This window comes from Xylaria bambusicola, assembly GCF_022495145.1.
Source record: "Xylaria bambusicola strain CBS 139988 unplaced genomic scaffold F5B22scaffold_31, whole genome shotgun sequence".
Lineage (NCBI taxonomy): Eukaryota > Fungi > Ascomycota > Sordariomycetes > Xylariales > Xylariaceae > Xylaria > Xylaria bambusicola.
In genome coordinates, this window is record NW_025953584.1 from 87,134 (window position 1) to 114,537 (window position 27,404).

The window sequence follows — 27,404 nt, forward strand, 5'->3', positions numbered from 1 at the left end:
GTGAAGTTGAACGTATGCGTGGTGTCGGGTAGATAGCTAGCGATGTCGGAGAACCGTTCGTATTCAGTCAGTCACTCAGCCGGTCAGCCTCCCTGTTAGTTGGTGAAGCAAGAGTTCCACAGAGCAGAGAGATCAGCCAGCGACGATCCTGCTTCATTCAGACGGCAAATGAGCCAAGTGAAGCTATCACCAACCTCGCTGCTGCTAAAAGTATATCGAAACTGGTAAAGTTTTGAATTCTTGGTATTTACTGCATTTTCTCTCCATCGGTCTATACGCATTTTTGAGTGTTTACGCTACTGAAGGCACTTTTTGTAATATAATTAAAGTCCAGACAAAATTCAAGTATTAGCAGAATTCAACGCAATCGAATTGATGTTCCAAAGATGTGTCAGTGGCTATCTAAGGACCGGATTTGGTGAAATTGATCACCATACTCCCTATGTGTCTGTCTCTCGCATAATCTCGTTGAGTCAATCTGTTTGATGCTGAGAGGACCACGCTGTTGCCTATCATGTTCAAGCAGTTGCGTCCACTGACTTGGAAATATGTTGAATCCTTGGAGGAAGTCAATCTGGTGAAGGAAAGGCAGTTGCTGGAAGAAACACTCCTGGCATTTCTAACTAGAAAAGGAGAACAGATAGTGACAAAGCCCATCGACGTTTGGCTTTATCATCTCGGAGAGAGGCTATATACAATGAAGAAAACATCGCGAAAAGAGTGCCCACCCTCCCACACCCCTCCTCCTCCAACAAAGGAGAGAAGAAGTCAGATAATATACAGTAGCAGAGAGACTATATACGATGTACTCATTCTCTTCCGAAAAGAATGAGAAAATGCAGAAACGATCCCAAAGAGACTATATACAGTAAAGGAGACTTGTCACAAAAGAATGTCCCACCCGCCCACCCACCCCGAATAGTACGGGGAAGTTGTGACAGCGCTCAGCACGCCTCGTATTTCTCTGTAGGGCGATGAAGCTGAGATCTGTCGGAGAAAGAAGATCGAGTAAAGAAAATTCCGCCGGGTATGATATTGCTTGTATCCATAGATGTGAAATGAAATTACCGAGGAAGAAAACGATGACCAACGCCCAAACAACCAAACGCCCCGACACCCAACGCCAATATCAATGTGGAAAGGAATCAAGTATGGTGAGAGACTTCGAGAGCAATGCGGCGATTCGGTACGCGTATGTAAGGAGCCTAGTGCTATGCGGCGAGGGAAGAGTTCTGAGATCGCGATGGGTGCGTTAGCAACACTAGAACTTGAAGATGATGGGCGGATGACTGGATGTTGGAAAAGTTTATTTGACAGGTGGCGAGTTTGCAATGTTAAACGTGGTGAAGCTTTGGAAGTGAAGCAGGGGAGAGGGAAACGCAAAAGGGAAACAGGGGAAGAATGGTGAATACTCACCTTTCGGAGGAGCATCAACTATTGCCCCTATTCGTAGGGCATAAGAAAATCTCCGTCGAAATCGAGATTACACTCCTGATACATGCTATCGTAATCAATGTCATTCCACTCCTCAGGCAGATCTAACCCTAATTGCTCGAAGAGTTCATAGTCAGCCGGCTCCTCTTGGCAGTGGCTAATCGGATTCTCTGTAACCCAATAGTCGAACTCGGGCAGGTAACCGCTATGAGTATCGGTTTGAGCGGCTTGCCCATCTCTAGAAGAGCTACTGCTGCTGAGGGAATCGGCCGGTTCAATGCTCTTTTCTGCGTCGAATAGAGAACGGGTGTGAGAAAAGAATTGAGCAGGGCAATTACACTCAGGGTCAAAGCAGACATCAGCGGCATTGGTCGTTAGATAGATGGTGGCAAGAGAAGATCTGTCCACTAGCGCGTCTACCATATCGAAGATCAAAGACTGATATAGAAGGGGGACGTCAAGAGAAGGAGATGAATCATCACAAGTCGTGATCTCGCCAAGAGGCCACTCCGGAAGCGGCCAACATTGGCACCATTCAGCAAATGCTATGTCATGATTAGGGAATAGGGGCTGAGAAGTAGATGGATGTGACTCACTAGCCGGTGATGGCAGATCTTGCTCTTCATCTGAAAAATCTTGCTCTTCGTCGGACAGATCTTGCTCTTCATCTGGCATGTCAGGTCTGAGTTGGGGCTTGGGCTCGTCATCCTGTACTTGAACCGGGGCCGGGTTCTCAGCTGCGGCGTGCTGAGGGGCTTCGACGGGTTGAATACTACGTTGAGGCGAGGGCTGTTGATTAATGGGCTGCAGCCCAATGTTCTGCGCCGCCCCGAGCAAGGTGAGATTGTCGTAAATCGCCTCCATGGAATAGTCAACCCTATCAGGAGCAACGAGCCAGGCATATGTATTTACGTGTGAGGAAAGAGATCGATTGTAAAAATATTCCCGGAGGTTGAACACGTGGACCACCCTTGCCGGACGTGTTTCCATCTCCTCTACAGGTGCAAATACCCTACATCTCCTCTCCTTCTGACCCCCGGTAGAAGGATCGGTAAACTCAATGGAAATGACTTCCCCCGTATCACCACACCACCCAGTCTCATCAAAGAACCCCTTGCAGCTGAGAATTGCCCCGCGTCGATCCCTGCGCTTGTGCTCGCTCGTATCGGGAAGTGCTGGCGCTGGCCGGTGGTATTCAACAAGAACGTTCCCATTGATTATGAACGAACCTGCCCAGATACCTCCGTAAAAAAGGCGATCAGCCATGAGCAGCTGATGCGAGATCGCAATCGCTTGCGGACAATTCTCGAATGCGCTCTTAGCGCATTCATTCGCTAATTTCGTTAGCAAGGTGGGTTCGAAGACATTGAAACCATCGCTGGTGATAATAACATTAGACTCGTACCGAGGTGCTGCGGGGGGTTCCCGGTTCATGTTCATGCCATGCGATTCCATAGAGGTGTCACCATAGGAATCATGGGGGAATGAATCGTTCTGGCTACCAGAGGCCTGAGGTGTCTGCTCAACGAGGTCTGGAAAGAAAGGCATGAGAGAGGTCCCTGATGGACTACTACCTGGTGCGCCGTTGTCTATATCCCCTGCGACTTGACCGGATATTACAGGCACGCTGCCATTAGTAATCAATCCGGGGTCGACCATGTTGTTTTTGTTGTGGTTCTGTGTTGGCCACATGAACCCCTTCAAGTCTGGTCCTAAATGCTCTACTGGTGGCATGAGGGGTTGATTTTCCCATATGATCTCATCATTGACCTTACAAAGTGTGTCTAGGCTTTGAATGTCTACGAAGTCTTGCGCTGGGCGCATGGGAATGGGCTGAGCCAGAGTGCTCTCAGGCTCCGTCTGATCATGTTGTGTAAAACTGTGGGAACGTGGACTGCCTGCCTGCAGGAGGCTTTGTAGTTGTTCCGATGGCAAATAGTCACGATGGTCGCCATACTGTTCACTTGCTGGACCTTGGGTAGGGTAACTCTGAGTATATCTCGGGATGGGTGGTTGGTAATGCCGAGATGTGTCAAAGATTGGTAAGCTGTATTGGCTATCAGTAGGCAGAGATTCTCTAGACCGAAAGACTTGAGGCTCAGCCCGTGGACCGGCCTGAAGCCCCCGGTGAGGTGCTTGCTGTGAGACAAGCAGTGGCGTCTCTTGGAGTGCAGTTTGGGGTGTCGGAGCAGTAGGTAGAACCGCTGGGATAAGCGACGATGTCGCGGGCTCCGAATTGGGGTTGCGTCCTTCCAAAGCACGCAGGGGTTAGCAAGTGGGAATATAAGGGAAACAAGGGCGAGTGAAGTGGTTACTGGGTTGGAAGGAAGCTTACCTAGCTCCAAGGCCGGCTTAGCCGCTCGACTACCGCGTGCGGCTGAGCCTTTTGCAGGCTGCTTCGTTGTTTTGCTGGCGTTGGAGCCTGTGTCCGGACGGCTATAAGGTTTTTTATCTTTCCAAGTTCTGTTCGGGGTCCGTGGGGTGATCCCCATTTTGACTACGGTAGAACCGAGCTCTGTAAGTTTCACACCAAAACGAGATAACTGAAGCAATGCGTCGAGGTAGGAAAGACTCAACTGTAATGTTACTGAGTGCCAGCTGGAGCTTCGGTGCTAGGTTTCAAAGTCCCAAACGAGGGGGCTTGCAAATTTTGGAGCCGAGACAGTGTGGCACGAAGAGAGTGACTGAAGGAAGAAATGATTCATAGCACTGAACACACAAAGCCACGAGGTGTGATCAAGTTCAATATATAAGAAAATAGTAGATATTGTAGGAGTACTCCGCAGCTCCGTGGGACTATTCCATCGGACCAAGCCGAGAGTTGAGATAGTAGTACTGGTGGTGCTCTAGGGTATGGGGATATGGGGATAGACTCCAACACCACTGAACCCATGATGTAATCAGAGGGTGTGGTAGCACGATGGGTCAGGTCATGAAAAATTCTGCCTGATAGTGCGCAGTGCACCCTATGGACCCGCGTAACGCGAACTCAGCGTTATTCTCCTCCTAGTCCTACGGGGAGCATACAAAGTCTAGTGGAATCGAGATCCCCATACGTCTACTGGAGAACATAACACTAAAAGGCAGGGATAAGGAGCCCAACATGAGAGTGACCGTCTACCAAGAAAGAGGGAAATTGATAGGAGTGGATATGCCGTTTCACGGTGACTAGGTGCTTCCTTCCCGTCAAAGGGTGATCACAGGAGACAGATCATGGGTCATGCAAACATGAAGGCACATAGTGGTACACACAAAATCATTAGGAAGAATTTATCCATAGATGGTCTTGACAGAGCAACTTGTTTACGGGTGCTACTTAGGTAAGCATCATTCTATGATCAGGAGGTCAAGTGAAAACAGTATTCCAATGATACCATTGGCATTCTTATGATGTGAAGAGGCTCTCACAATGATACAAATAGATTCACAAGACATCTATCTTCAAAGGGGGGTCAAGGTATGTTCTTTCACAAATGTTCACAGCGCCATGAGGCAGTGACACCCTGGACACACTCAGGAAAATAATGGCCACTTGTATCACCAGCTACTCAGTTGACTAAAACACCCACTCTAGATGTACATGCGTAAGGGGGAGAAGGCAGAGAGGGCACATTACCAACCAGCTTGAGCTCCTTATCTTACTACCCAGAGTTGTGTACCAGCACCGGGACGTAACCCACGGAGGACCCCCAAGCCGAAGCCAGCCCGGGCCAACCTCGCACCTTCCTACCTACAAAGCCTTCCAATCCAGTGCTATCTACGGCCAGGTACATGTCCCCAGAAACATCGTGGGCTGTGCTCTGGCCTCCCTACCTAGTGTCAGTATTTCAGAGTTAGCTAACGTATTACTGGTAGATGATCAATGTTTGGTTCCGCGTAACAGCAAACACGACATCACGGTTGTTCCACGAACATTATCTGGCCTGAGTTAATTAGCCTGGTATGGATTTTTGGCTGGAGGTACCCCAAGGGTTGTACCTGTGGATGAGGTTGTCACGATTCTAGGGCTACAGACAAAGAGACTCACTGCACGTAGCCCCAGCCTAGCCAACGAAGGCCACGGGGGCTTCAAAAGCACCGTGCAACAATTATGGTCATACAGGAGACCCCGATGATTGCAGTTTTCGTAAATATGATTTTGAAAAGTACAAACCTGACTGCTTCGGGGATTATTGATAGCATATCCCCAATCCCCCTTGCCCATAGGGGATGCGTCCCAGCTAATCTGCTATGGGTAGTGTTTCTTGGTTAATTTCGATAATGAATACATCTCCTTCGGAAGCCTTCAGTAAGATAATCCAGCAGTTCGCCCTTGTAGAAAATGGTGTAAAGTTTCTCCTACTTGATTACAAGTGCAGCTTGCTGGCCCAATTAAGCATATCCAATATTATCTCTAATAAAATATTCTACCCATGTTATTGAATTGATGACGGCCACTGGATTCTTGATTAAGGGGCCCCAAGGACTGGGAGCTTCTAGGGCTTGGAAGTACCGGATGCCTGCTTTTGTTGAGATGTATTACAAACGTTGATCGGTACCCAACGTGATAAGGACATATCTGAAGCGTACTATTGAAGAGCCATTATTAAAATCCGATTTGAACAATACAAGCCTTTTCGAGACGGATTTTTCCCAATGTGGTTTGTTGATGTCTGCACAGATCGAATGTCTTGACGTTGAAAATGTCAACCCCTGCCATCTGCCGCCAGCTGTGCGACAAACCCGCGTACTACCTCAGATTCTTTTCTTAAGAGGTACAGGTACCTTGACCTGGTCCAATCAAGTTAGTTTCGGTTGGACAACCGAATGAGCTGTTACAAAAATACCTACCTAGGTTAGGTGTGTACCTATCTCACCAGAGAATAATACCAGCCAAAACCAAAGCAGACACCATCTCACGATCTATTGACGAGGGCCCTTACAAGATGTTTCCAACTACAATAGAATTACTTTCCATCTACACAACAATTGGTACAAGTGTACTTTCATCCCCGAAGAGTGGTGAACACAGCAACAGCGCAACCCAAAATACCACAAATCTGCACTTCTTAGTACCGCCGTAATTCATTTTCACCCACCCACCAAGTTGTTACCTGCTGTAGCCCAGCCCAGCTATGAGCCCCCAGAGGTGAATTCTAAGCGGACTACGGATGCTCAGCGGCGGTTGGCCAGACCACTGCCCTAAATAGGAGTCGTGTCCATCATCGCCCTCCATAACCAACACCTGACCCACAGGTGTCCCGAATCCAGTTCCATCAAAGGGAATGAACTGAACGTACAAGACACGGAAGTCCTAAGAGGAGTGGACGCGGAGTCATGACCCAACGTGCTCAGGAAGTGAGAAAATGGCTCTGAAGCCACTATGTACTTAGACCAGTAGTGGACAGCTTGCCACGTTCCAGTGCCCTTTCGGAGGCCCGGACTAACTGCAACGCAGAATAGTCCCTACGACGTTAAACACCATCAATCAATCAATCAATTAAGTCGTGATTCATTTTGACGTATCTGGACGTAGAATCTATCCTTGTCGATTAATGAGCTATGTCTTGTTCCTATCACAAGGTGCGCATTAGCGAGATCCAGTATGGTCAGGAGCAAATAGTTTCATAGTCCCCCGGGAAAACAAAAATAATTTTGCCACTAAATTCGTTTCTTGTCATCGTCTCTGTCTTGCGCAGCATTGCTATGTCAGAAAGGGAAGGCGGTGATACTTGCGTTCCACATACTGGAATGCTAGGAATCTGTATATAAGACCTTCATCCAGCCAGATAACTGTATTGTAACTTAGACTTCTAGATAATCTAATGGGATCACATGTACTACTCTTGACATGCTATACTAAGTTACTTGATGAAGGCCCCGTATTACTTAAAATGGCCTAGGCCCTCAAACAGCTACTTCTGACCCTTTCTCAAATACTGCTCAACGGTGATGAGCCGAGATTTCCCGCAAGGCATCAATGTGAGGGGCTTGGGCTAGACCTGTGTCACCAAAGTGTTGACACGCCTTGCTTGCCTGAGGATCCACATCATGAAGCCGCCAAAAGGCAAACTCATTTGGTGTCTGATGAAGTGGAACGTAAACCAAACGAAGATGGGCGGCAACAATCTTGCGACACATACCGTGATCATGAGTGGCTGTCAAGTACTCAGTGTACGTACGTAGCAGCAACTGTTGGAAGGTCAATCCCTAGGCGGGTTTCTCCGTATTTACCTCCGCCACTCGTGCCACTCTTACATCTGCCCTATGCCAATGAAGAATTCGCAGAGATAAAGAGCCGATTCATGTCTGGCATGTGAACAAATTTGATGGTGTGGCGAAGCACTCAGATGAACAATCACGAGCTAGAGAATTTCTCTTGTACCTTCAGTCTGTGGGCGTGGTGGTCGCTGAGCTTGGTCGATATCATGCTTAGAGTTGCACGATACCACCAACCTATCGGGGAAAAGGCCCAGCTCACCACGATCGAGACGGTGTCCTCACTTTCCCAGAAGTCAGGAGACCAGGTAGACACGTGTTGACTCAGGTGACTACAGAGGCGAACATTTCTCCTCACGCCGGCGTATACAACGGCATTGCAACGATGGGTTTTGCGTATCCCTTCATCCTCCCTACAATGTGAGACTGCCTACCGTATCAATTCGTTGCATTCGTAATGTGTCAAACCTCGCCATTTGATCAGGTGATAGTGTAATCATGATATAGTAACAATGATTTTATTATGAAGCATGGTAGATGACTAGACCGGCGGTTAAGAGCCTACTCTAACAAGCAAGAGAGGAGTTCCTCATGTAAATCTATCGAAAATTCACAAAGCACGACCTTCATTGCGGCCGTACTTGTGCGTCGAACGTACCATCAACAGCAACAGCAATAGGAACACACCACGTACGATGACACAGCCAAATTCGTCTTTGAAGATGCCACATCACCCTTCCAAGTTCTTTGTCCCATACCCTGAATTTGACCCATGGGCCAACAGAAAGTTCAGAAGGATCTGGCGACGCTCAGCGCGGAAAGGACCCCTCCCTCCTGACGGACAGCGTAGTGGAGGTACCGCGGGCTTGAAACGCACTTACTTCACCAACTCCTCTTCAGAGGCTGTTTCCAGCACCTTGAAGAATAGCTCCACCAAGGACAGTGAAAAGTAATGTTCTCATGAAGGACATTAGGGCGACAAGTAAGAGACCTTTGAGCTGATGACAGTCCCTATCTTTAAGATGACTAACAAATGTTGGAGTGGGTGCTCCCGAAAGGACTCCTTTAAGAGACAGGACATTTTATATGAGAAAGGGACCTAGGTGGCTTGATAAATCTTGATGAAATTGAACATGGAAAGTGAAGCTGTGTGGGTAGAGGCTTGAATAGTTTGAATGAAGGTCAAAGTTAATACAACACGACTCTGAATGATTAACTGGATGAGTCAGATTAACGGCTTATGAGGCTATTTGTCTATTGTCCTGAAGCCCCTTTTCAAAGTCGTGTCTGTTCGATCACTGATAGTATCGATCAACTACCTGGAGATGAGTTTAGGGGAAAGATTGCAGCATAGGCATGAATGAGATGTTAATTAGAAGTGTGGAAGTAGTGCTTTGAAAGAGGCAGTCAATATCTGTTACTCTACTCTCACTGATACTGTGCAGCAGCAATTCGGTTTCAGGGTTTCGATTGAAAACTAGTCATTGAACCCTGCCAATGCTAGTTGGCCCAAGTGTGTTGACCTAGCTACTGAGTTTGAGCGAGCGCAGGTAATGCCCACCTTACCATCCACTCGGAATGCATCACCTGGTCTAAGGTATATCGCTCTTTGGGGTTGAACCTGAGCATCCCTCTGATCAACTCAAGAAACGCCTGCCTTTCTTCAAAACGAAAAGCCCCCAACTCTCCCTGATTTTCCTTCCTCTCCTCCACAAGGGCCTCCCAGGTAACCTCGAGAGGCAGTCGAGTAACCCTGGGCCCGATTGGTCGTCGAATCGGACGCGGTCTTGGGAGACCGACATCGGAACCTGCCCGGCACCAGACTCTCGCCCAGTGGGAAGGGAAGAAGTGATTGCCGAGGACATCAAGTTGTTGTGCCACAATCTCATTTCCAGAGCAGGCAGTGACGAATAATGGCTCCTTGGCAACCAACTCCCAGAAGACAAGACCCAAGCCCCAGATGTCTGAGGCATACCGCATGAGCAAATCGGGCGAAAAGAAGGCTTCAGGGGCTCTCTTTGTGGCCGGGGTACGACATTCTCGCCCCAAGCGCACGTCCGAACGGGGCTTAAATGCGTCACCAAAATCGCACAGCAGAAGCCTATGGGCATCCTCTACGGTAAGGTTCTCCGGCCTTTTGCGACAACACAAAGGCACTGTAGCTTCTGTCGGGTATTGCACGGGCACGGACTCATTAGGGTTGTGGTTGAGGGAATAAAATTGGGTATACCCGTGTGATGCCCTGTATTCGGCTAAGGAAAGCGAGTTGTAACCCTCTCTGAATGGCAGCAATATGTTGGCTAGATGAATGTCTACAAAAATAGCTTAGCCTAGGATCGGCGGTCGAAGAGATAGGGAGTGTCACAAACCTCCATGAATAATCCTCCGTGAGTGCACAAAGCGGACTGCGGTTGCGATTTTGGCAGCGAATGCTCGGGCAACCTGCATCGGGAAGAGATGATTGTCTGATAGCTCACGGAGATTAACACACGATGGGCTTGTGACCAAGCATGCGTGGGTCCCATTAGGGCCTTCAAGTTTGAACTCGTCAAAAACCCGGGGTATCAATTCCCGTCCTGGGACAAAGAGAGGGAACCATGATCTGCGCAGCTCACGCAAAACTTTGCCCTCTGCCAATACAGGGGTAGATGAATTTTTGGCCATGTTCACCTTGATAGCGTAATAACAGTGTTCTTTTGCCTTTAGATCCTTCGCTAGCCATACAGTGGAAAGGTTCCCATGTCCCAACTTATCTATAATAAGGTAACGGCCCTGTAACACGTCGTTCACCTTGAGCGGATGATAACCACCCGGCTCGTACCTAGTCATCGGCTCTATTTCCTTGATGGAACGTAGCTGGGGGTTCATTTCGTAAAAATTATAAGAGGTAGACATTGTTACAGGTGTTTAAGTCTGGAAATGCTAGAGTAAAGGAAATTCTTGGGTCTCAATGTTGAATGTAGCGTGATTTTCTACCTACTTAGGTAGCTAGTGACAGCACAACTCTGAAATGCAATGGGATCTGGGTTGTGTGTGGGCGAGAACGCTGATGGATACAGGATAGTTGATGAACATTCAGATGAGGTGAGGTGTTGGGGGTGCTGTACGGATCATCGAAAAGGAGGAAGAAGAACGAGGCGATTGACTACTTAGATACTCCCATTCTCAACTCGCACCGCTGGTAATGGCCAGAGCAGTGCGGATATTCCCGGCTGACAGCCAAGCGATTGAATCACTCTTGGTCCAATATCGAACAAAATTCACTGGTACAAACCTGCACTTGTAATGTAACATGTAACTTCTGCGATGGCGTCTCTCTGCTTACGAATACCAAGCCATTTTTTGCTTGCGAGAGTCGTTTCTGTGAGCTTCCGTTCATTTCGCCACTAATTATGAGCATCTCGTATACGAAACATGGGGCGCGTATGGATTGCTATTGTGACACGAAGGTTCCAACAACAGCAGATGCGATCTCCAAGCTTTGACCATGTGAGTCCTTCGTTCTACCTACTGTACAAACACGTCGTGATCATTTTGTCATTGGAGTGTACCAAATCGGCCACTCCAGTTGTCTTGGCAAAATCTGAGGAAGCCATCATCGTTCTGCAACCATACATAGCCATTCTGCTCTGATGTGTTCATCTCACACAACAGAATGCTGGTACTCCTGAGACTATTAAATGAAGATCATACTACCTTGAAGTGTTTTGCAAATAGTTGTAGCTTCTATCGTCATTTGGTAAGACGCAAACACGATCATTCCTATTTTCTTTCCTTCCTTATCCTGTGTCACATCTTGAATCATGCTTAGCAGCACAACAACTGAGTACCCATACAACTCAGCATGAGTCATATGGTAAATATGGGCGAATGGAAGTCTCACTGAGGATGATGCTGTACTCCTAATGACCTTTGTTCGTAAATCGACCTCTCCCTAGGATATACTTTGGGTTTTCGTTTATCAATAGTCTGTAAGTGAGACAGAGGGAGGCCATGCTTCGACGAATAACAGTAACGTCTCTCAAGTTTTAGCCCGAGTTTTGGCCGGATTAGCAGTAAGACTGGTGGTCTGGTGATGAACAGATTGCGTATACCTTCACAGTTCCCGTGGTAAATGGTGCTGCGGTGTCTATCTTGTGGCACGGCCTTCAATCTTTTTGGGGTAGCATACACATGGATGTACTTCTCTCACCCTATTGAAGTGCCATGTAAGTTTGATGTGGGGTCTGTGACCCCTTGAGAGCGGTGCTGTTGTCGATATCCCTAGCACGACTGGACCAAGGGGTTCGTCATTACTCGGTCCGCGACTTTAGTTCGACGGCGCCGCCCTCGCTAGCTTTTCAATCACGTGTAGCTACGTATGTAAAGCCTCGGAAGAGGTAAATCATAAGCAAACAATTGTAACGAAGGCAAATGAAAGAAGGATGGAACCTGCCGAGATCGGGAGCATCGTTCCGCCTGATCGCTTTCTTCCTCCCTTCTGTGGACCTAATAAAGAGAATCCACATTGGAGAGTAAGTTATTGCTGTATATATAATCTAGTCTTCCCTGAGAGTTAGATAACGTCCTTAATCTATGTGGAAGTCACTCTCAACACCTGGATTTACATAGAAACGCCCACTACCAGATTCTTCCTTCTTTAAGTGAATCACTAGTCTCATTTGCATAATGGATCGCGAAGATATCAACTCCATCACCTCCAGGATTCGGGGCTACGTGGTGGCTTTGGCGCTATTACGCTACATCCAGGAATCCCAGCCCATTGGGAACCGTGAATCAATTGCGCAAATCGCACAACGGATTCCGGTGCTCCGGTCTCTCCTTGAAGGGACGAGTAGATTACCAGTTCGACTACGGTCAGTTTTCAAAGTGAACACATAATCGACACGCTTGCGCCGGAGCTAACGCATGTTCTTCAGATATGATAGAAATACGCCAATCTTTCGTCCTGAGTACCGGATACAAGGTATGTTTCATTTATTCTGTCATTCTCCTCCTACCATCACTAGAGACGTGACCGCGCAGAAGATCATCATAAGTTTCTTACCTATCAAACTCAGAGCGAATACCAATTCCGGACTTTATGGAGGTCTTCGCGGTTCAGTTGGCTGAGGTTGCCAGAGGCAGCCCGACATCCGTCAACTTGTATTCTATGATCCGTACCCAAATTTTCTTCTCTGTCGCATTGGTTTGGTATGGCCGCCGCAACCCCTACGACCTCTCGTTTATACGAGCAGCGTGGCAGTAAGTTAACACTCGTTGTCATAAATGGGAAAGAATATTTTTCTCACATAGCGCATAACAGTAAATTTGACGAGATGGCAGCCGCGAAAAGCTCGGAAGGCAACAGGGGGCTTGATATCTCTCCAGAGCCCGAGTGGTTTTTCCTTGCTGAGTCATTGGCTGAAGTAGCAAGGGGGGCATTTTGGATGCTGCATTGGATCATAACTGATAGCCATATCAACGCTGACTGCCTCCATGAAATCCAACATTGTGTGCGGCAGAGAGGCTTAGCCTCTATCTTGAACCTAGAACCAGTGTGCCCAATTTTTGGATCGACATGTCTCGAAACCCTACGACACTTGGATGTGGATGTATTGGAATCCGCCGACATGTGGGGACCAGGGTGGGACGAGTTTAATCATCTCCGCTTCTTTAGAGGACCTTTGACACGGGACGGAGCCGAATGGGCGATGTGCGAATGCTTCGCACGTCGCCACATGCAGCCACTTACCTTAGGAATAGTGGCGGTGCTTCTTTTGCGTCTCGAGTTGACACCATCTAGAGGGGACGGAGATGTGGCAGAAGAAGAGTGGAAGGAATGGGCTGAGCTGCCGGAGCCTGAACATCCGTTCGAGGTAGACGTTACTTTGAGACTCTGAGCGGCACTCAAGCATTGGGGAACGGTCCCCAAGCGTCGAGTGGTGATGCAGAGTGAGGGAGAGCTTCTGGGGATGTGACTGGCTGAATTTCTGTTCTGTAGCTGTTTTATCAGTTACGTGCGTTTAACTTCCTTTCTGAATAGTAATACACGCGCTGGTTAGTTTCACATGCTTTGATGATTTCTACTGGCAATCGTTCATAGTACCGTATTTTGGTGCTTTTCACGGAGGTCCATGTCTGCGGTCGCGATTTCGACTATGGGCTGGTGGATGAGTTGTCCTATTTCCTCCCCAGCTTCAGCATCGCCTGAGTGTGCCTCTGCTAGACGCATGGCAGATTATCAAGTCACCTTTGCTGACGCGAAGAATGATGAGTTCCATTGAGCGTGATATGTACATTGTTGATAAGCATCTCAGCAGTCTACGAGGATGTTGCTTTACAGCCTGAGGCGGTCTCAGGTAGACTGGGAAGTCCGAGTGATATGAGGTGATCAGGATGCAGGGTAGCAACGGGGAAGGGATAGCCATTTTAGAGTGAGTTTGGTTATGACTGTAGCTCAACTGAAGGCCATCGCTGCTCTCACTTCATAGGTAAATATCACTCTTCAACCAGGAACATTGAGCTCTTAATCCTTCAGTCCACTAATGGGTCATCTTTATCATAGTAATTGGACCCTCTAACAGATGGATCCTAAGTATATGGATACTCACGTTTATGAGGGGATTTGTAACTAGTCATCATCTCAAGACTTTTCATACACATTTTGCCCAGCATTAGACATTGCGTGGCATAATTATCTAGAGGTGAAAAGCAAAACAGAGCATGCGGGGTCTTGGGAGCAAAACGCATCGAGGGCGCAGCAAGGAAGACAGTTCGCACACTTGGGCTTTAACAGTAATATTAGTCACTAACACAACTACGGTGGCCATAGGAATCAGATGAAGAAGCCACGCGATTTCTAGACAAATAGGTTTCTATTTATTAAGAACCGTTGCTTCTTTGATATGAGCGCCTCTGTGATATCACATTAGATACGAAGGACTTGCCGTTATGTCACCAAGATCGGGTATGGATGAATCACAATAGTATTCTCCCCTATGGGGAGGCTCGGTTGCACTGTACTGAGGGGTACCTAGTAAGCTGTGACCGGGCCGTGTTTTCGTTTCGTGTCCCTGAATGACTTGTCCATATTTATCATCAGCGGCTACGGCTAGGTATACGTACAGTCCTGCTGAGTCGCTGTATTGGATTTCATGGAGCTCCAAACGCTCATCGATGAAGACAACGACTTCACGCGTCGCTAAAATGCTGCACGGTTCTATATAATCTGCAGATAGCTCTTCAAGTAGGTCACCCATACATGCCTAGCATGGCCGACACAGCTGTACATAACCGGTAATGTAAGTGAACACGGAATCAAACACCGATGTCGAACGATAAGTGCCTTATCATGATCACAGGCGCACGCGGGATCCTTTACCGGGACGATTATCCTGTTTTGTCCAAATTAAAGAGGAAATATTCTTTCTTTTATCTATGTAGAGAAATTGACTAGGGTAGGTACATATGTGTGTGTAGCTTGTCCAACACGATGAATTCCTTAGCAAACAGTCGGCAGATGGAAATACAATGATGACCAACGCTGGATCTCTCGCTCTTTCCTGTCTCTGCATTTGTTCTGCAAACTACAGTCACCATGTCTCAAGAGTCATCAGACACCATGGAGGTAGAGATCGATTGTGTATGCAAGCATAACAAGTGCCCAGGCTACCCGTACGGCGATGATGGCCTCGCAGTCACAAAGGAGGCATGGGATGAGAACTTTCTCATCCAGTGTGCTTCCTGTCACTCTCATTGTCATGGACCATGTGTTGGGTTTCCAACACCAGAAACAGCAGACACTTCCGAGTTCTTTTGTTTGTGGTGCCGGCCTCATTACCACCAATTATTCAAAAATGAAAAGGGGTATGTCAGAGGCTGATATTCCTCATTCTTTTGCCCTGAATTATGTTTTGAACCTACTGACTTTCACTACTATACGTGTGTTTTAAAGGCCATGAACCTGTCGCCCACTTAAGAGTCCCCTTTAGCATGACATCGGCTAATTCTTTGATTTTATCTCTGTAGCCACATATACTCGCATTATACAGACGAATCAGACGTTAAAGACGATGATTACAACCCTAAACAACATAGCGACGCCAATCGCAAGCGTAAAGCTTCTCGAGCCGGAAGAAACGCCCAACCGGGAGGCTATCCATCTACCAAGCGTGCAAGATCTGAACTCATACAAAGGAGGCCCTCCGATGAGGATCCTCCAGCTGTGAGAACAGAAGAGTTGCCGCAAAAGTCGACGAAGCGGTGGAAGAGTGAGCGGACTACATGTGGAGGAAACATACGTAGCCAAGAGAAGTGCGAGAGTGTTCCGCGAGACTCACGAAACAATAAATGTCCAACATCACCTGTAGCTGTCCCCAGACAGGAGGAATGAGGTCTCTTATTGTTGACATTCGAGGATTTTATTCTTGCACCTCGATGAAGATGACACATCTATTCATGACCAAGATGGCCAGGTGGATGTTCTGGGTCTCGTCAGTCAGCTCGCAATCTCAGTTTTCCGGGGGTGGGCGTGAGCGCTCGCTAGTTGATGAGCTAACAAGCAACTCGCTTAAGCTTGAATATGTCCCACGTTGTCGCTAGCATAGAATTGTCCGCATTAAATTCTAGGAGATTGATGGTCTGTCTGAGTATAAGTCTCTGGTCTTGCATGTATCCTTAGCTGATTCAGAATTGCTCAATGTTGAAAATCCGAAGAGCCATGGCAATAGTGGTCACTTGAAGAATTACCCAGCATGCCATAATATTTATATATCAGTTCAACTAAAGCTAAGTCTTGCGTAGATGCAGTCTTTATCTCGTTTTATTGTGGTTGTTACGTCAAAGGTCTCTCTCTCAAGAGATACGTAGATCCGCCCGTCCACCAGGGTTCATACTATAAGCCGTTAGGATGCGCACAACGAAGCCGTGCCATATCTGATAGATCACTCGCAAGTCAGAGCGCTGAGAATTTTCATATACAAGCACACCTATAATATTAGAAAGTGTGCTGGAATAGGGGCAGCAACTGTTGATGCCAACATTGCTAATACTATTACCGGAATGTTGCCTAGAACTTGAGATTCATAAGTGAAAGAGCATTACGGATTACGCGGAACCTCGTAGGTTGATAGACATTGCAAATGATCAAGGAGAGAAGACAATATACTCTATGTTTTCAAGACAAGGTAACCAAGTCGGTTACGAGATAAAGGTTTCCCTCCTACATGATTCGCTATCAGCAGAGTGATATCTTCAAAGATCTATACTCAGTCATGTCAGCTTAATCTGTGGCGTCGTGTACATGCTACTGTGCGTGCTACTTGACAGTCAGGAGTCGGCGATGTTACTGAGCACTACTTGCAAGATAGAATGTCGCAAGATAGCACACTGACCTTCTGGGCTTCCTCAGCTGCTGCCTACGGGTAAAGGTTAAGTATGCCCTGTTTCACTATCATCTGCTCCTTTCTACCTACTCTATATCAAATACAGGCGGCAATGGAGGATTATTGCGAGGCGAAGAAACTCATTCATCTGCACCTAGAGAAGCATACTAGGATACTATAAGAAGTCCAAGTCGTTCAACACATTTAGTCAACCCCAACGGCTAGGCACCAAATAAGGCGCCCTTGGAAAACCCGAGGTTGGCAATCTCATGTCTGGCACTATATGTGCAACTGTGAATGCTGTTTCGAAGAAGATTGGTCTTCACCTTCACCAGTGGAAGCATCATCAGTTTCATTGTCGCCAGCAAAGGCGCCACCACCACTATCCAAACCAGTATTGCCTAGCCATGACTCATCCAAAGGATTGGCACAAAGTCGCAAGGTCAACCGCTTTGCAGGGAGGTCATGCTCCTCTTCTAAGCGGGCTGGTAGTCCGTCGGCAGGGGGGCGAACTAAGTTTGCTAAGAGGGTAGGAATCGTCGCACGCAATAAACTTGCCGAAGAACACTCCTTTTCTTTTCATTAAATAAAGCTTAAAAAGAAAAGAAAAGGTTAAAAAAAAGGCATAAATGTAAAATTAACACATTTGAGGTATTGCATACTGGGAAAAACAATGATGAAAATAAAGGTCTCCCTGGGAATCGAACCCAGATTAGCGGAATCAGAATCCGCTGTGATAACCATTACACTAGGAAACCTGAACGAATGGCCAAGGTGTGCCAACTTCTATGATCCTTCGGCAGATAATACCATCTATATACTTATCTCTTTTTTCAATTTCAAAGAATGGTTGTCAGAGCATCCGTAAGGTCACATCGAACTTGAGTCTAGATACCTCGGCGCTCTCATTACTATGAATCTGATTTAGATTCTACTACATACATATCAAAGCGCACTACCTACTTGCGCAAGATTCTCAATCGCAGCCAACCCGTATAGCGCAACATCATTTGTCGAGATCCAAGCGGCCTCATCCACCGGAGCTAGGACTTGGCTGCCGTTCAGTGACACACTATTCCAGGCCGCGGTCGGCGCAAAACCATCGGTATTCAAGAACTCGTTCCACGCCCTCGCCGCGAGAGTCGCCTTTCCAGACCGCTTCGCTGCGTACGCCGTCAATCGCGAGTGTCCCTGTTTGAGACTCAGACTTCCGAAGGATGACCCGTACCGCGCCCTCTGCTCGGCCGCGCCGGCGCCGTAGTAGTAGCAATAATCAAGCCACGCCTGGTCGAATGCGGCTGGCAGGTCGTCGCCCATGTATTGCGTTATCTGCGCCATGATTTCAGGCAGCCCGAAGCTCGCGAACAAATGCGACACTTCAACATGGCCCCGATTCTCCGGATCAGTAGCTGGTGGCTTGACTTCGCCTGTGTAGATGTTGTATAGTCCCACGCCTGTCACGAAACCGTTCTTAAGCGATGCGATGCCCTGCATCGTGGCGTTCAACTTCAATCTAGCTTCTTCCCAGCGTGGCCCACGACGCTCCCACTCAATGAGCCAGATTGCTGCAAGTCCGGAGAAGTCGATGCCGAGGTCGAGATCGATGGCCGTCGGGTCGGGGACGTACGTGCCATTGTCTTGGCGGACTTTGCGGCGCGGGTCGACTGTCAGGAACGTCTTGTCCGCGTCCATCAGATCGTGTAATAGCTCGCCGATTCGCTCATCGCCACCAGTCACGTAATAGAAGACCTGTCTATAGAGCGGCGTCGACACCCTGATCTGCTTGGCGCTGTCGGCCCAATGCTGCACACCGTGGCGTGTGCCGAAACCGTTGTAAGGCCCCAAATGGTAGACGTCAACCTCACTCGTGTGTCGGGCATGTGCTTCAGCGAACCGGTACACATCCGCGCGGCCAGTCCTTAGGAAATAGTTCCAGAAGAACAGGTTCGGCGATAGTTCCGAGTTATCCCATGCGTAGCCGCCGACATCGTAACGCCAGACGTGACGGTCCGTATCATACGTATGCATGAAATCCCCATAATCCCAGAACCCGTACCATCGTCGTTGCTCAACTTGTCCCTGATAGAACTTGTTGAGAAACTCCAAATGTTTCTCGATCGTCTGCGCAGCCTGTGTCCTCGTGGTGTTGTTCGGTATATCCCAATATGTCCCCATAGCTTCTGTTTGCTTAACGTATGCTGGATCGGGTACTAGAACAGGAGGTTCATTGACGAGCCCAGTCAGTGTTGCAAGCTCATCTGAAGATGGTGTGCTGTCAAAGGGCCGAATGAAGATCTCGCTGGTCTTGCCGATACCGTGAGGTGTGTTATATCCTCCCTCGTAGTCCTCGTACGTAATCTCCAACGCATCTAATTGTTTAGCGTAAGTGTCCTGTCCCAGGCCATCGTGAAACGGGCGCAAGTCCATCGGTTCCCCGGCGGGACTATATAGCCATAACGTGATCTGCCCCAAGTCAGTAGCGGCATTCGATATATCGATGCCTGTCGGATATTGCTTCCAAAAGTCACGATGTCCGATAGCCAGACCGCCAGTCGTTGCACCTCCCAGATACGCTAAACCGCCGGCTCGGGTTCCTCCGGGGATTTTAACCCAGCTCTGGCCAGCCTTCGTTCGCTTTTTTAAAGTAAACCCGTCCGGGGATAGCTGTGTTAATGTGTAATCATTCCAAGTTGGAATCCATTGCAGTCTCTCGCGAACTCTCGTATCCCAGGCAGCGATATCCGGCGTCTTCTTACCCTCAAACTGAGCTGCGCGCACTGCTCTACCAGGATCTCTGCGCAGGCCAGTGATTCCTTGCACAGCTTCGCTCAAGAAGCCACCATCCACACCTGCGATCCTTACATGGCGATCATATAGCTCATCGCCCTCCAGTGGGACATCGAAGCGAAGGCCGATGCCAGTGATAAAGTCTTTATCCGCTTCTCCGTCGAAGATGAGTGTGTGCACTATCCTGATCGTGTCCGAGTTCGCGTACAAGTAGAATCGCACTGTAAACGGGACCCAGGGATCATGTGTCGCTGTAGAGTCGCCGCTAACGATGCGATGGTCGCCTCGGATCGTGATCAACGTTCGTACCGAACCATTGCCATCAATGGTCGTCGTGTTAATATGCGATTCAAGGCGATAGTAATCAATTCCTGCTTTCGCCGAGTTATCGCTAGTGTCCGGGGCCCCTGATTGCGATTGAATTATGAGCTTGCCATTTTGGCCCACAATCTTCCCGCTAGAGGTGCTTAGAGAGCTCACGAGCACATTTCCTGACGTCGGGAACGAAGCTTTGAGCTTTCCTGTATCTACAAAAATCTCATCGTCCGCTCTGACCACATTTATAGATTGACGCTTGAGCCGATGAGGAACGCCCTTGACAGCCCTAATCTTGTATCCGCTGGGTACCGATTTCGAGCCCTCTACGGCATGGCCCGTCCATTTGACAGAGCCGTCGGCCCAGTATGATGTTGCCCATGATTCGAAGCTCACATCCTCGCCGCTAGTAGTCGAAGCCAAGAAAGTGGTTTGATTACCTAAATGTTTGCCTTTGGGCCAAGGTAAGCCGAATGTAGTGCCCAGGGCAAGAGCTGGCGTGCCCTCAAGCCATTTTACCTCGACGGTCTCCGAGGAGGTGTTATTATCTCGTGTTGACAGGACACTTCCGATCACGCAAGGCAAAAAGAAAGTCGAGCAAGTCAAGGTATTGAGACGCATCATGCACTTATGGTCGGCGAGATGATCTACGGTTCCATCCACTCATGATCCAAGTTTAGACGCAAAGAAGGCGCAACTGATACACATTTAGATGTCCCCATCATGCCGCGCCGGGTAAAAGGTCTGGCTTGTTCCCCAACTCAAACTCTAATGGTAAATTATCCTTCGGGTCCCATTGTCCCGAGGCAGTATCCCGCTGTACAGGGATTGGCATGACGATTTTGATCGCGTAATAACAGTGCAATGGGACAGCGACTTAGATTTGGCGCAATGATCCGCTTGTACCATTCATATGGGTCATCATCATTCTTGCAGCTCTACCTGTGGGGTTTGCGGGGAAGGAAGGACATTGAGGGACGAAGATTGCAGCAAGTGAAGTATAATTGGAGGTTTCCCCGCTGAGGCACGTGTTTCTAGAAACAAAACTTGGGGTTCAACTTGGCGAGGCGGATTTTTAAGGTCCATCCTGACCGTCGACATCATGCACCATCGTGGTAGTGTCAAATTGCACGGAATGCTGTCATTTTCTGTCTTGCGAAAGCGATTTACGGGCAGAGCACTACGATAAGAGAATACCATCAACTGACAATGCATTGTTTCATATCAGTAGCTGAAATCAAGAGCCTGCGCAGTTTAAGCCAAATTACTACCTAGTGATTGACAACAGCATCGCGATCCTCGGTGATCTGCACTTCACTTCAGTGTAGTTCGGCTCAACCAGGCGACGTTTGGCCATTCAATGATAAACGATGACCAACCCCGCCGAGGGCAACTGTATGCTGATGCCATCATCCCTTCCATTAAGAATAGCATCCCGCCAAACCCAATATCCGATCATTGCAAATTCTCACGAACGTAAATCTCAAATTTGAAAGCACCATTCCACCCTCTCCAGAGAATGAAGCAGTGATTCAACAGTGGTCAGAGTCCGACAACCGCAGGACATCACAATTTCCGGCCATACGCGTCGTGTTTCGACTTTGACTTAGATTTTGGCCTTGTCCCTTTCTTGAGATTCTTCCTAGCTTAGCACGATTAGTCAGCGCGAACACAGAAGCACATTGGGCATCTCAATCACCATTTTTTGTACCAAACATAGCTCGGTACCATTGACACAACGGGAACTCCGGTTACCACAGGGACTGCTGAGACGACGGGCATCACGGAAACCACTGGCTGGTAGTAAACGGTGGGTGGAGGAGGAGCCACGATGACGACAGGTACAGGCTGCACTACGGTGGCGGGTATATAAGATTGGGCGAAGCACATCTTGATCGGCTGTGATTGGCTTGGGATAGTGATGTTGCTAAAATTGAGAGATCTTGTCTCGATAAGTTAGTGGTGTGCAGTCCGAAATTGCTGAAGATTGAGATATCATACTGTGATGAAATTGTTCGATGCAGACGGTGCAATGCGACTACGAGGTTAGCACCACTGCGGGAACAAAGGGTTGCTGAGAGGGGATGGCAAGTACTTATAAGATTAGTGTACCGCTGTATCGGTATTGTTGACGGTATCACTGCATCGCCGCGGCTTGTCTGCTTTTGCTATCATTGGCTAAGATGACTGGAAGCAATATCATTGGCTTTGTATCTAACCCATCGAAATAATCATTCCCTTACGATGCATGTGAGGTCTTCCACATGGTCTAGTTCTTGTTTCAGACAACACACAATGTTCATGACCGCTGATGGCTAACCGCCCGAGGCCTTGCCGCCAGTGTATGTGTTACACGGTGCTCTCCGGCTTTCCGCTGAAACCAAAGTCCTTCAATGAATGTAGTGAATGTGATGAGCAAACATTGACTTTAAAAGTATGACACTAAGGTATTGGCTGTGGCACTCGTCCTACGGCGGCCCGGGGGTGTATAAGTTAGATGGCTGGCTCGAGCGGCAGACTAAGTACTACCATGTGGGTTACTGTACAGGCATGAAATCTGTTACCAAGTAGCTGGCTCGACAGACACTTATATGATACTTGAAGAAGCATAACGCTGAAAGGTGAAATGATGACCAACAACGCAATTCATGCGGGTTATGACAACGGCGGGAATCCTTCCCGATGCTCAAGGTCATCTACGTTCCGGTTAATTATATCTCAGCAGAGACCACGGTGTATTCATTTCAATGAGGTCTAGGACTTTTGGTTGCTTTTATCTTTTAAAAGGGCACATTGTACAATAAGAGTTCGTAATACTGCATATGGCCTTAGTTAGTGGTTGTTGGTATACGATATGTCAATTATAGGTGACAAGAAGCTCTAATTACAGCCATATTGAAACCCTAAAAACCCTTAGTGCACAGGAGCTCATTCAACCAAGAAGGAAGAAAAGAAAAGAACAAAATCAACATGATTAGCAATAGAAAAAAAGCTAACGTACAACACCAAGGATTCGCCGGTCGTCACCGACCCGACTACTAATTTGGCGCTCTCTGGTTTATCTAAGGGGGAGCAGACGGGACCCCGAGTTCTCCAGTGGCTATGGTCGTACGTGGCATCTGTGGCCATTATACATGCTTATAACCTACGGTATGTGAAGAATGTCACGAGAATAGACCAGCCGTAAGTTTGATTTGGGCTTTACACACTTTAGTTGTTTTTATTTACTTTCTTTAAATTCTAGTAGTTCGCATAGGTTCACGTTACTTAGCCACAAATGGTATTTGTTCTTGAAGCAATCAAGAACTTGGCCACCCTCCGGGCATTGTCTCTAACCAGCCCCATGTAGCCTTCGCTCTAGCAACCTCAGCTTTATCAACACCGAGTTCTAATTCCTCGACGCTACCGGTTTCAGAACCAAACATCGATATCTTATCAGTAAGGAACATAAAAAGTTCATCAACACGACGCCTAAAGGTACGGATTGCCTCTCTTTGGTCTCTCGGCGTGCTTTTCGATTTTAGCAAGGCCTCAATTGGAACCAGTCCCTCATGCTCCACTAGAGTACGAATATGTTTAAATGCTCTAAGAGCGTCAGCTTCGTCCATTACACATACTGTGCGGCAGGTTCTCTCAGCTTGAGGCACTATTTCATAGTCGAAATAACGCTTGACGGCTTGAAGTCTCGACATGGTGGGTGTAATGGAAATTTGGAAATGACTTTACCGTCTTCTCTTTTGTGTAATTAAGCCTCAAATAGTATCAACTAGACCTTGCTAGAGGACATGGGTGATTGGCTCATGAATGGGGGGAGAAGCACTAGCGTTGAAGGCGTTATATGTACCCAAAACATACGACTTGACTGTTTTGAGTCAACAGAAATTTCTCAGATTCAGGTTTAAAGTAAGTGAACAAGTAAAGAATTAAAATAGTATGAAAGGATATAAACAAAGACAGATCTTCAAAGAGATCAACAATGAGTTGTTCTGGGCGACAGAGAGGAGTGTTTCAACCCGTGAGGTGAAAGCGCACGTACGAAACAGCCAATTGGTAGATAACAGAAAAGGGAATATCGCTTGAGTGCGTAGGCTAGCCAGGGTTCTGATATTAGATAGTCATGACTTAAAATACTACCTCTCATGCCTTTTGAGAGCCTCAAAATCCACCTAGTGGATGAGGCATCTCCATGTAGCATATCAGAATATACCACCCGCTTAAGACCTCACAGAGAATCACTACGTTGAGAAATAAAAAATAATAAACTTGATTAATTGCCTTCATGCATCAGTTGAGAAAATGAGTTCGTTAGTTCATTAGTTACCTTATAATACTTCAGCCCTTGCTCTTGCTGTTAACAAGCTCTACCAACCTGCGAGCTATACTCTCAGCCCATTTCGGATCATTGATATCGGCATCGACCTCCTTGACAGCGATACCGCTCCCATCGAGTCCGGCCTTAATAGCATCGAATAAAGCTCCATCCGCCTCATTATCGTAAAATGCCTGTCCTTGAACTGCAATAGCCGAAATCCCCTTAAGTGGCAACCAGACTTCAATCGCGCTAGCATCAACACAATTCGCCCGCAGTCTGCTCGCGATTCTCTTCCCAAGTTCCCTACACTCATTGGAAGTAGTGCGCATGAGCGTCACGGAGGGATTATGCTCAAAGAATTTTCTATCGCGAAACTTCTCCGGCACCGTATCCTTCGGCCCAAAGTTCACCATGTCGAGGGCCCCAACACTCACAATTTGAGGAACGCCAGTCTTAGCAGCTATTGTAAGACGTTCTTCGTTTGCGCTCATCACCCCACCTACTAATTCGTCTGCGAGCTCTGTCGTCGTGAGGTCGAGGACGCCGTCTAATCGACCCTCGCGAAGGAGGCGTTCCACTACAGAGTTGAGAGTCAGTACATAGGGTTAGGAAGCCTGAACGCACATGATGATAAGGCTACTTCTGAGAAGGTGATAGCCTTCTTTAGCTGCAAATCTCTCGCTTAACAAGTTCTACTTACTTGACCGACCACCAGCGCCAGTGGCGTGGAAAACATAGACCTCAAATCCCATCTCCTCTAACCGTTGCCGAGCAACGGTGACCGCGGGAGTAGTAACGCCAAACATGGTGACAGCAACGCATTTCTTCCTCACCTCGCTTCCTGTTGGCGTTGCGCACCTCACGGCATAGCCTCGTGCCATGCCTGCTATGGCCACAGCAGCATTCGTAATAACGGCCCTCAACACGTCGTTCAGGCCCGCAATATCTACCACGCTGTACATCATGGTGATATCCGACTCGGCGACATATGAACTGGTATCCCCCGATGCAACCGTCGAGACGATCAGCTTCGGTAGCGTCAATGGCAGCTCTCGCATAGTCGCCGCCGCAATGCTCGTCCCGCCGCTGCCACCGAGCGCGATCACGCCGTGCACTTTGCCCTCGTTGACCAAGTCTCCAATGACACGCTTCGCGCCGTCGATCATGGTCGCCACGACCTCCCCGCGGGGCAGCGATTCCAGCGAACCATCGCTGGCGCTGCTGGCTTTCAGTACCTCGGGCTGAGAGACGGTGATGGCCTCGTGCTGGATTGCGGCGCGGCCCGCGTCAATCAAGATTACGTTGATGGAGGGATCGGCTTCAAGGATCTGCGATCGGAGATACAGATACTCGACGAGCTTAGTGTCGAGGGTGCCAATGGCGACAATGGTGACGGGCTTTTGTCCCGTCATTGTTTCTTTAGGCAATTGTTTGCTTTGTGCAAGAGATATGTGCTAAGAGGTCTGCCATGTAGATTGAAATGAGCCTCTTATACTCACCTCATCACTTTTCTTTTGGCCAAACTAAACGACGTCAACGCAGCAGTGGAACGGATGCGGAAGTGGAGAAGCTGAAAGAAAGTAAAATGTGTAGCACCGATTTGCGTATCTCAAGCTAGTGCCCCTGTCAGACGGCAGCTAACGGGAATGACTAAGTCATTAGATCGAAGCCAGTCTCGCCAATCTGCAGTACGAGAATTACGTATTCGACCAGCAAATCGTCACATCCCCTCTCAACCAATCGCTTAGACATTACCGGATTACACTGCTCATCGGTACCAAAGAACGACACATTAACGATTCTGGTAGAATGACACCTATCCCGCGCGCCGTACTCCTCAAGCGCTTCCGCGGCGCCATCGCCGCCAAGCAGCCCATTGTCGGCGCCGGCGCCGGCATCGGTCTGTCTGCCAAATTCGCCGAGGCCGGTGGCGCGGACCTGATCATCATCTACAACTCGGGGCGGTTCCGAATGGCGGGCCGCGGCTCGCTAGCGGGACTGATGCCGTACGGCGACGCGAACGCCATCGTCGTCGACATGGCAAAAGAGGTACTTCCCATCGTCAAGCACACCCCCGTGCTGGCTGGGGTGTGCGGCACCGACCCGTTCCGGGACATGGGCGCGTTCCTGCGCCAGCTAAAGGACCTTGGATTCAGTGGGGTCCAGAATTTTCCTACTGTAGGCCTTATCGATGGTACCTTCCGTGCGAATCTCGAGGAGACGGAGATGGGGTATGACCTCGAGGTCGAGATGGTGCGACTCGCGGCTGAGATGGATCTGCTTACCTCGCCGTACGTGTTTAACGTTGACGAGGGCGTGGCGATGACGGAGGCGGGGGCTGATATTATCGTGGCTCATATGGGTCTTACGACGAGTCAAGGCATCGGAGGGAAGACTGGAAAGTCCCTCGACGACTGTGTCAAGTTAATTCAGGAAATCAGAGATGCGGCTGTGAAGATTAGAGAAGACGTCATTGTGCTGTGTCACGGCGGCCCTATCGCTGAGGTCAAGGATGCTGAATATGTCCTGTCACGGACGACAGGCGTGCATGGGTTCTTCGGTGCTAGCAGTATGGAAAGGATACCAGTTGAGGCCGCCATTACGGATAACACGAAAAAGTTTAAGGAGATTCAGATAAAAAATTGAGCGTCCCACATACATAGGAATAAAAGAAGAAGGGAAAGAGAGATAAGAGATTATTACAATTATTCTAAATAGCTACTGTCTCTTCTCATGTTCGTTACGCTCACATCGAAGGTTTAGGATAGGTAGCTTCCCTCCTGGAACACTGTTGTATCATCAATCCCGGACGTTCTCTCTTCCGCCCGACCAGTTCACTTCGAGAAGCAAAGAAACATCAGTTTCAGTTGAGGACCAGTAACTAAAATAACTACATGATGCAATTTTTTTCTTCAACTTCATTCGCTACGACTTGCCTTATGCCATTGTCTGCGTGTTCAAGCCAAAGAGAACACGAGCGTCTGATAACAACT

The 27,404-nt window shown here is 48.2% G+C and overlaps 7 protein-coding genes and 1 non-coding gene across 8 annotated transcripts; 3 read left to right on the forward strand and 5 right to left on the reverse strand.

The window, feature by feature from the left end:
- Positions 1–1,416: 1,416 nt before the first annotated feature.
- Positions 1,417–3,926, reverse strand: F5B22DRAFT_657425 (uncharacterized protein; the record flags this gene model as incomplete). The annotated part of the gene is made up of 3 exons (XM_047980038.1): positions 1,417–1,979; positions 2,031–3,683; positions 3,770–3,926. The coding sequence occupies 3 exons, from the start codon at positions 3,924–3,926 to the stop codon at positions 1,444–1,446; spliced, it is 2,346 nt and encodes a 781-aa protein (XP_047829252.1). The 3' UTR covers positions 1,417–1,443.
- Positions 3,927–9,159: 5,233 nt separating this feature from the next.
- Positions 9,160–10,500, reverse strand: F5B22DRAFT_637366 (protein kinase; the record flags this gene model as incomplete). Its single annotated transcript, XM_047977430.1, has 2 exons — positions 9,160–9,944; positions 10,002–10,500. 2 exons carry the CDS (start codon positions 10,498–10,500, stop codon positions 9,160–9,162), a joined length of 1,284 nt encoding a protein of 427 aa, XP_047829253.1.
- Positions 10,501–12,300: 1,800 nt separating this feature from the next.
- Positions 12,301–13,514, forward strand: F5B22DRAFT_657430 (uncharacterized protein; the record flags this gene model as incomplete). The annotated part of the gene is made up of 4 exons (XM_047980039.1): positions 12,301–12,488; positions 12,552–12,598; positions 12,693–12,876; positions 12,938–13,514. The coding sequence occupies 4 exons, from the start codon at positions 12,301–12,303 to the stop codon at positions 13,512–13,514; spliced, it is 996 nt and encodes a 331-aa protein (XP_047829254.1).
- Positions 13,515–15,211: 1,697 nt separating this feature from the next.
- Positions 15,212–16,006, forward strand: F5B22DRAFT_648062 (uncharacterized protein; the record flags this gene model as incomplete). Its single annotated transcript, XM_047978970.1, has 2 exons — positions 15,212–15,480; positions 15,643–16,006. 2 exons carry the CDS (start codon positions 15,212–15,214, stop codon positions 16,004–16,006), a joined length of 633 nt encoding a protein of 210 aa, XP_047829255.1.
- A 1,677-nt stretch (positions 16,007–17,683) lies between these two features.
- F5B22DRAFT_t131 lies at positions 17,684–17,755 on the reverse strand. Its single transcript has one exon. It is a non-coding gene; the product is annotated as a tRNA-Gln (tRNA).
- Positions 17,756–17,843: 88 nt separating this feature from the next.
- Positions 17,844–20,873, reverse strand: F5B22DRAFT_281932 (uncharacterized protein). The gene has a single exon (XM_047970300.1). The coding sequence runs from the start codon at positions 20,721–20,723 to the stop codon at positions 17,943–17,945; it is 2,781 nt and encodes a 926-aa protein (XP_047829256.1). The 5' UTR covers positions 20,724–20,873; the 3' UTR covers positions 17,844–17,942.
- A 3,477-nt stretch (positions 20,874–24,350) lies between these two features.
- Positions 24,351–26,021, reverse strand: F5B22DRAFT_281985 (uncharacterized protein). The gene is made up of 2 exons (XM_047970301.1): positions 25,112–26,021; positions 24,351–24,988 (listed from the first exon to the last, which is right to left on the reverse strand). Exons 1-2 carry the CDS (start codon positions 25,821–25,823, stop codon positions 24,432–24,434), a joined length of 1,269 nt encoding a protein of 422 aa, XP_047829257.1. The 5' UTR covers positions 25,824–26,021; the 3' UTR covers positions 24,351–24,431.
- F5B22DRAFT_612851 (TIM-barrel-protein domain-containing protein) lies at positions 25,968–27,310 on the forward strand. Its single transcript, XM_047975372.1, has one exon. The coding sequence runs from the start codon at positions 26,221–26,223 to the stop codon at positions 27,055–27,057; it is 837 nt and encodes a 278-aa protein (XP_047829258.1). The 5' UTR covers positions 25,968–26,220; the 3' UTR covers positions 27,058–27,310.
- Positions 27,311–27,404: the final 94 nt, after the last annotated feature.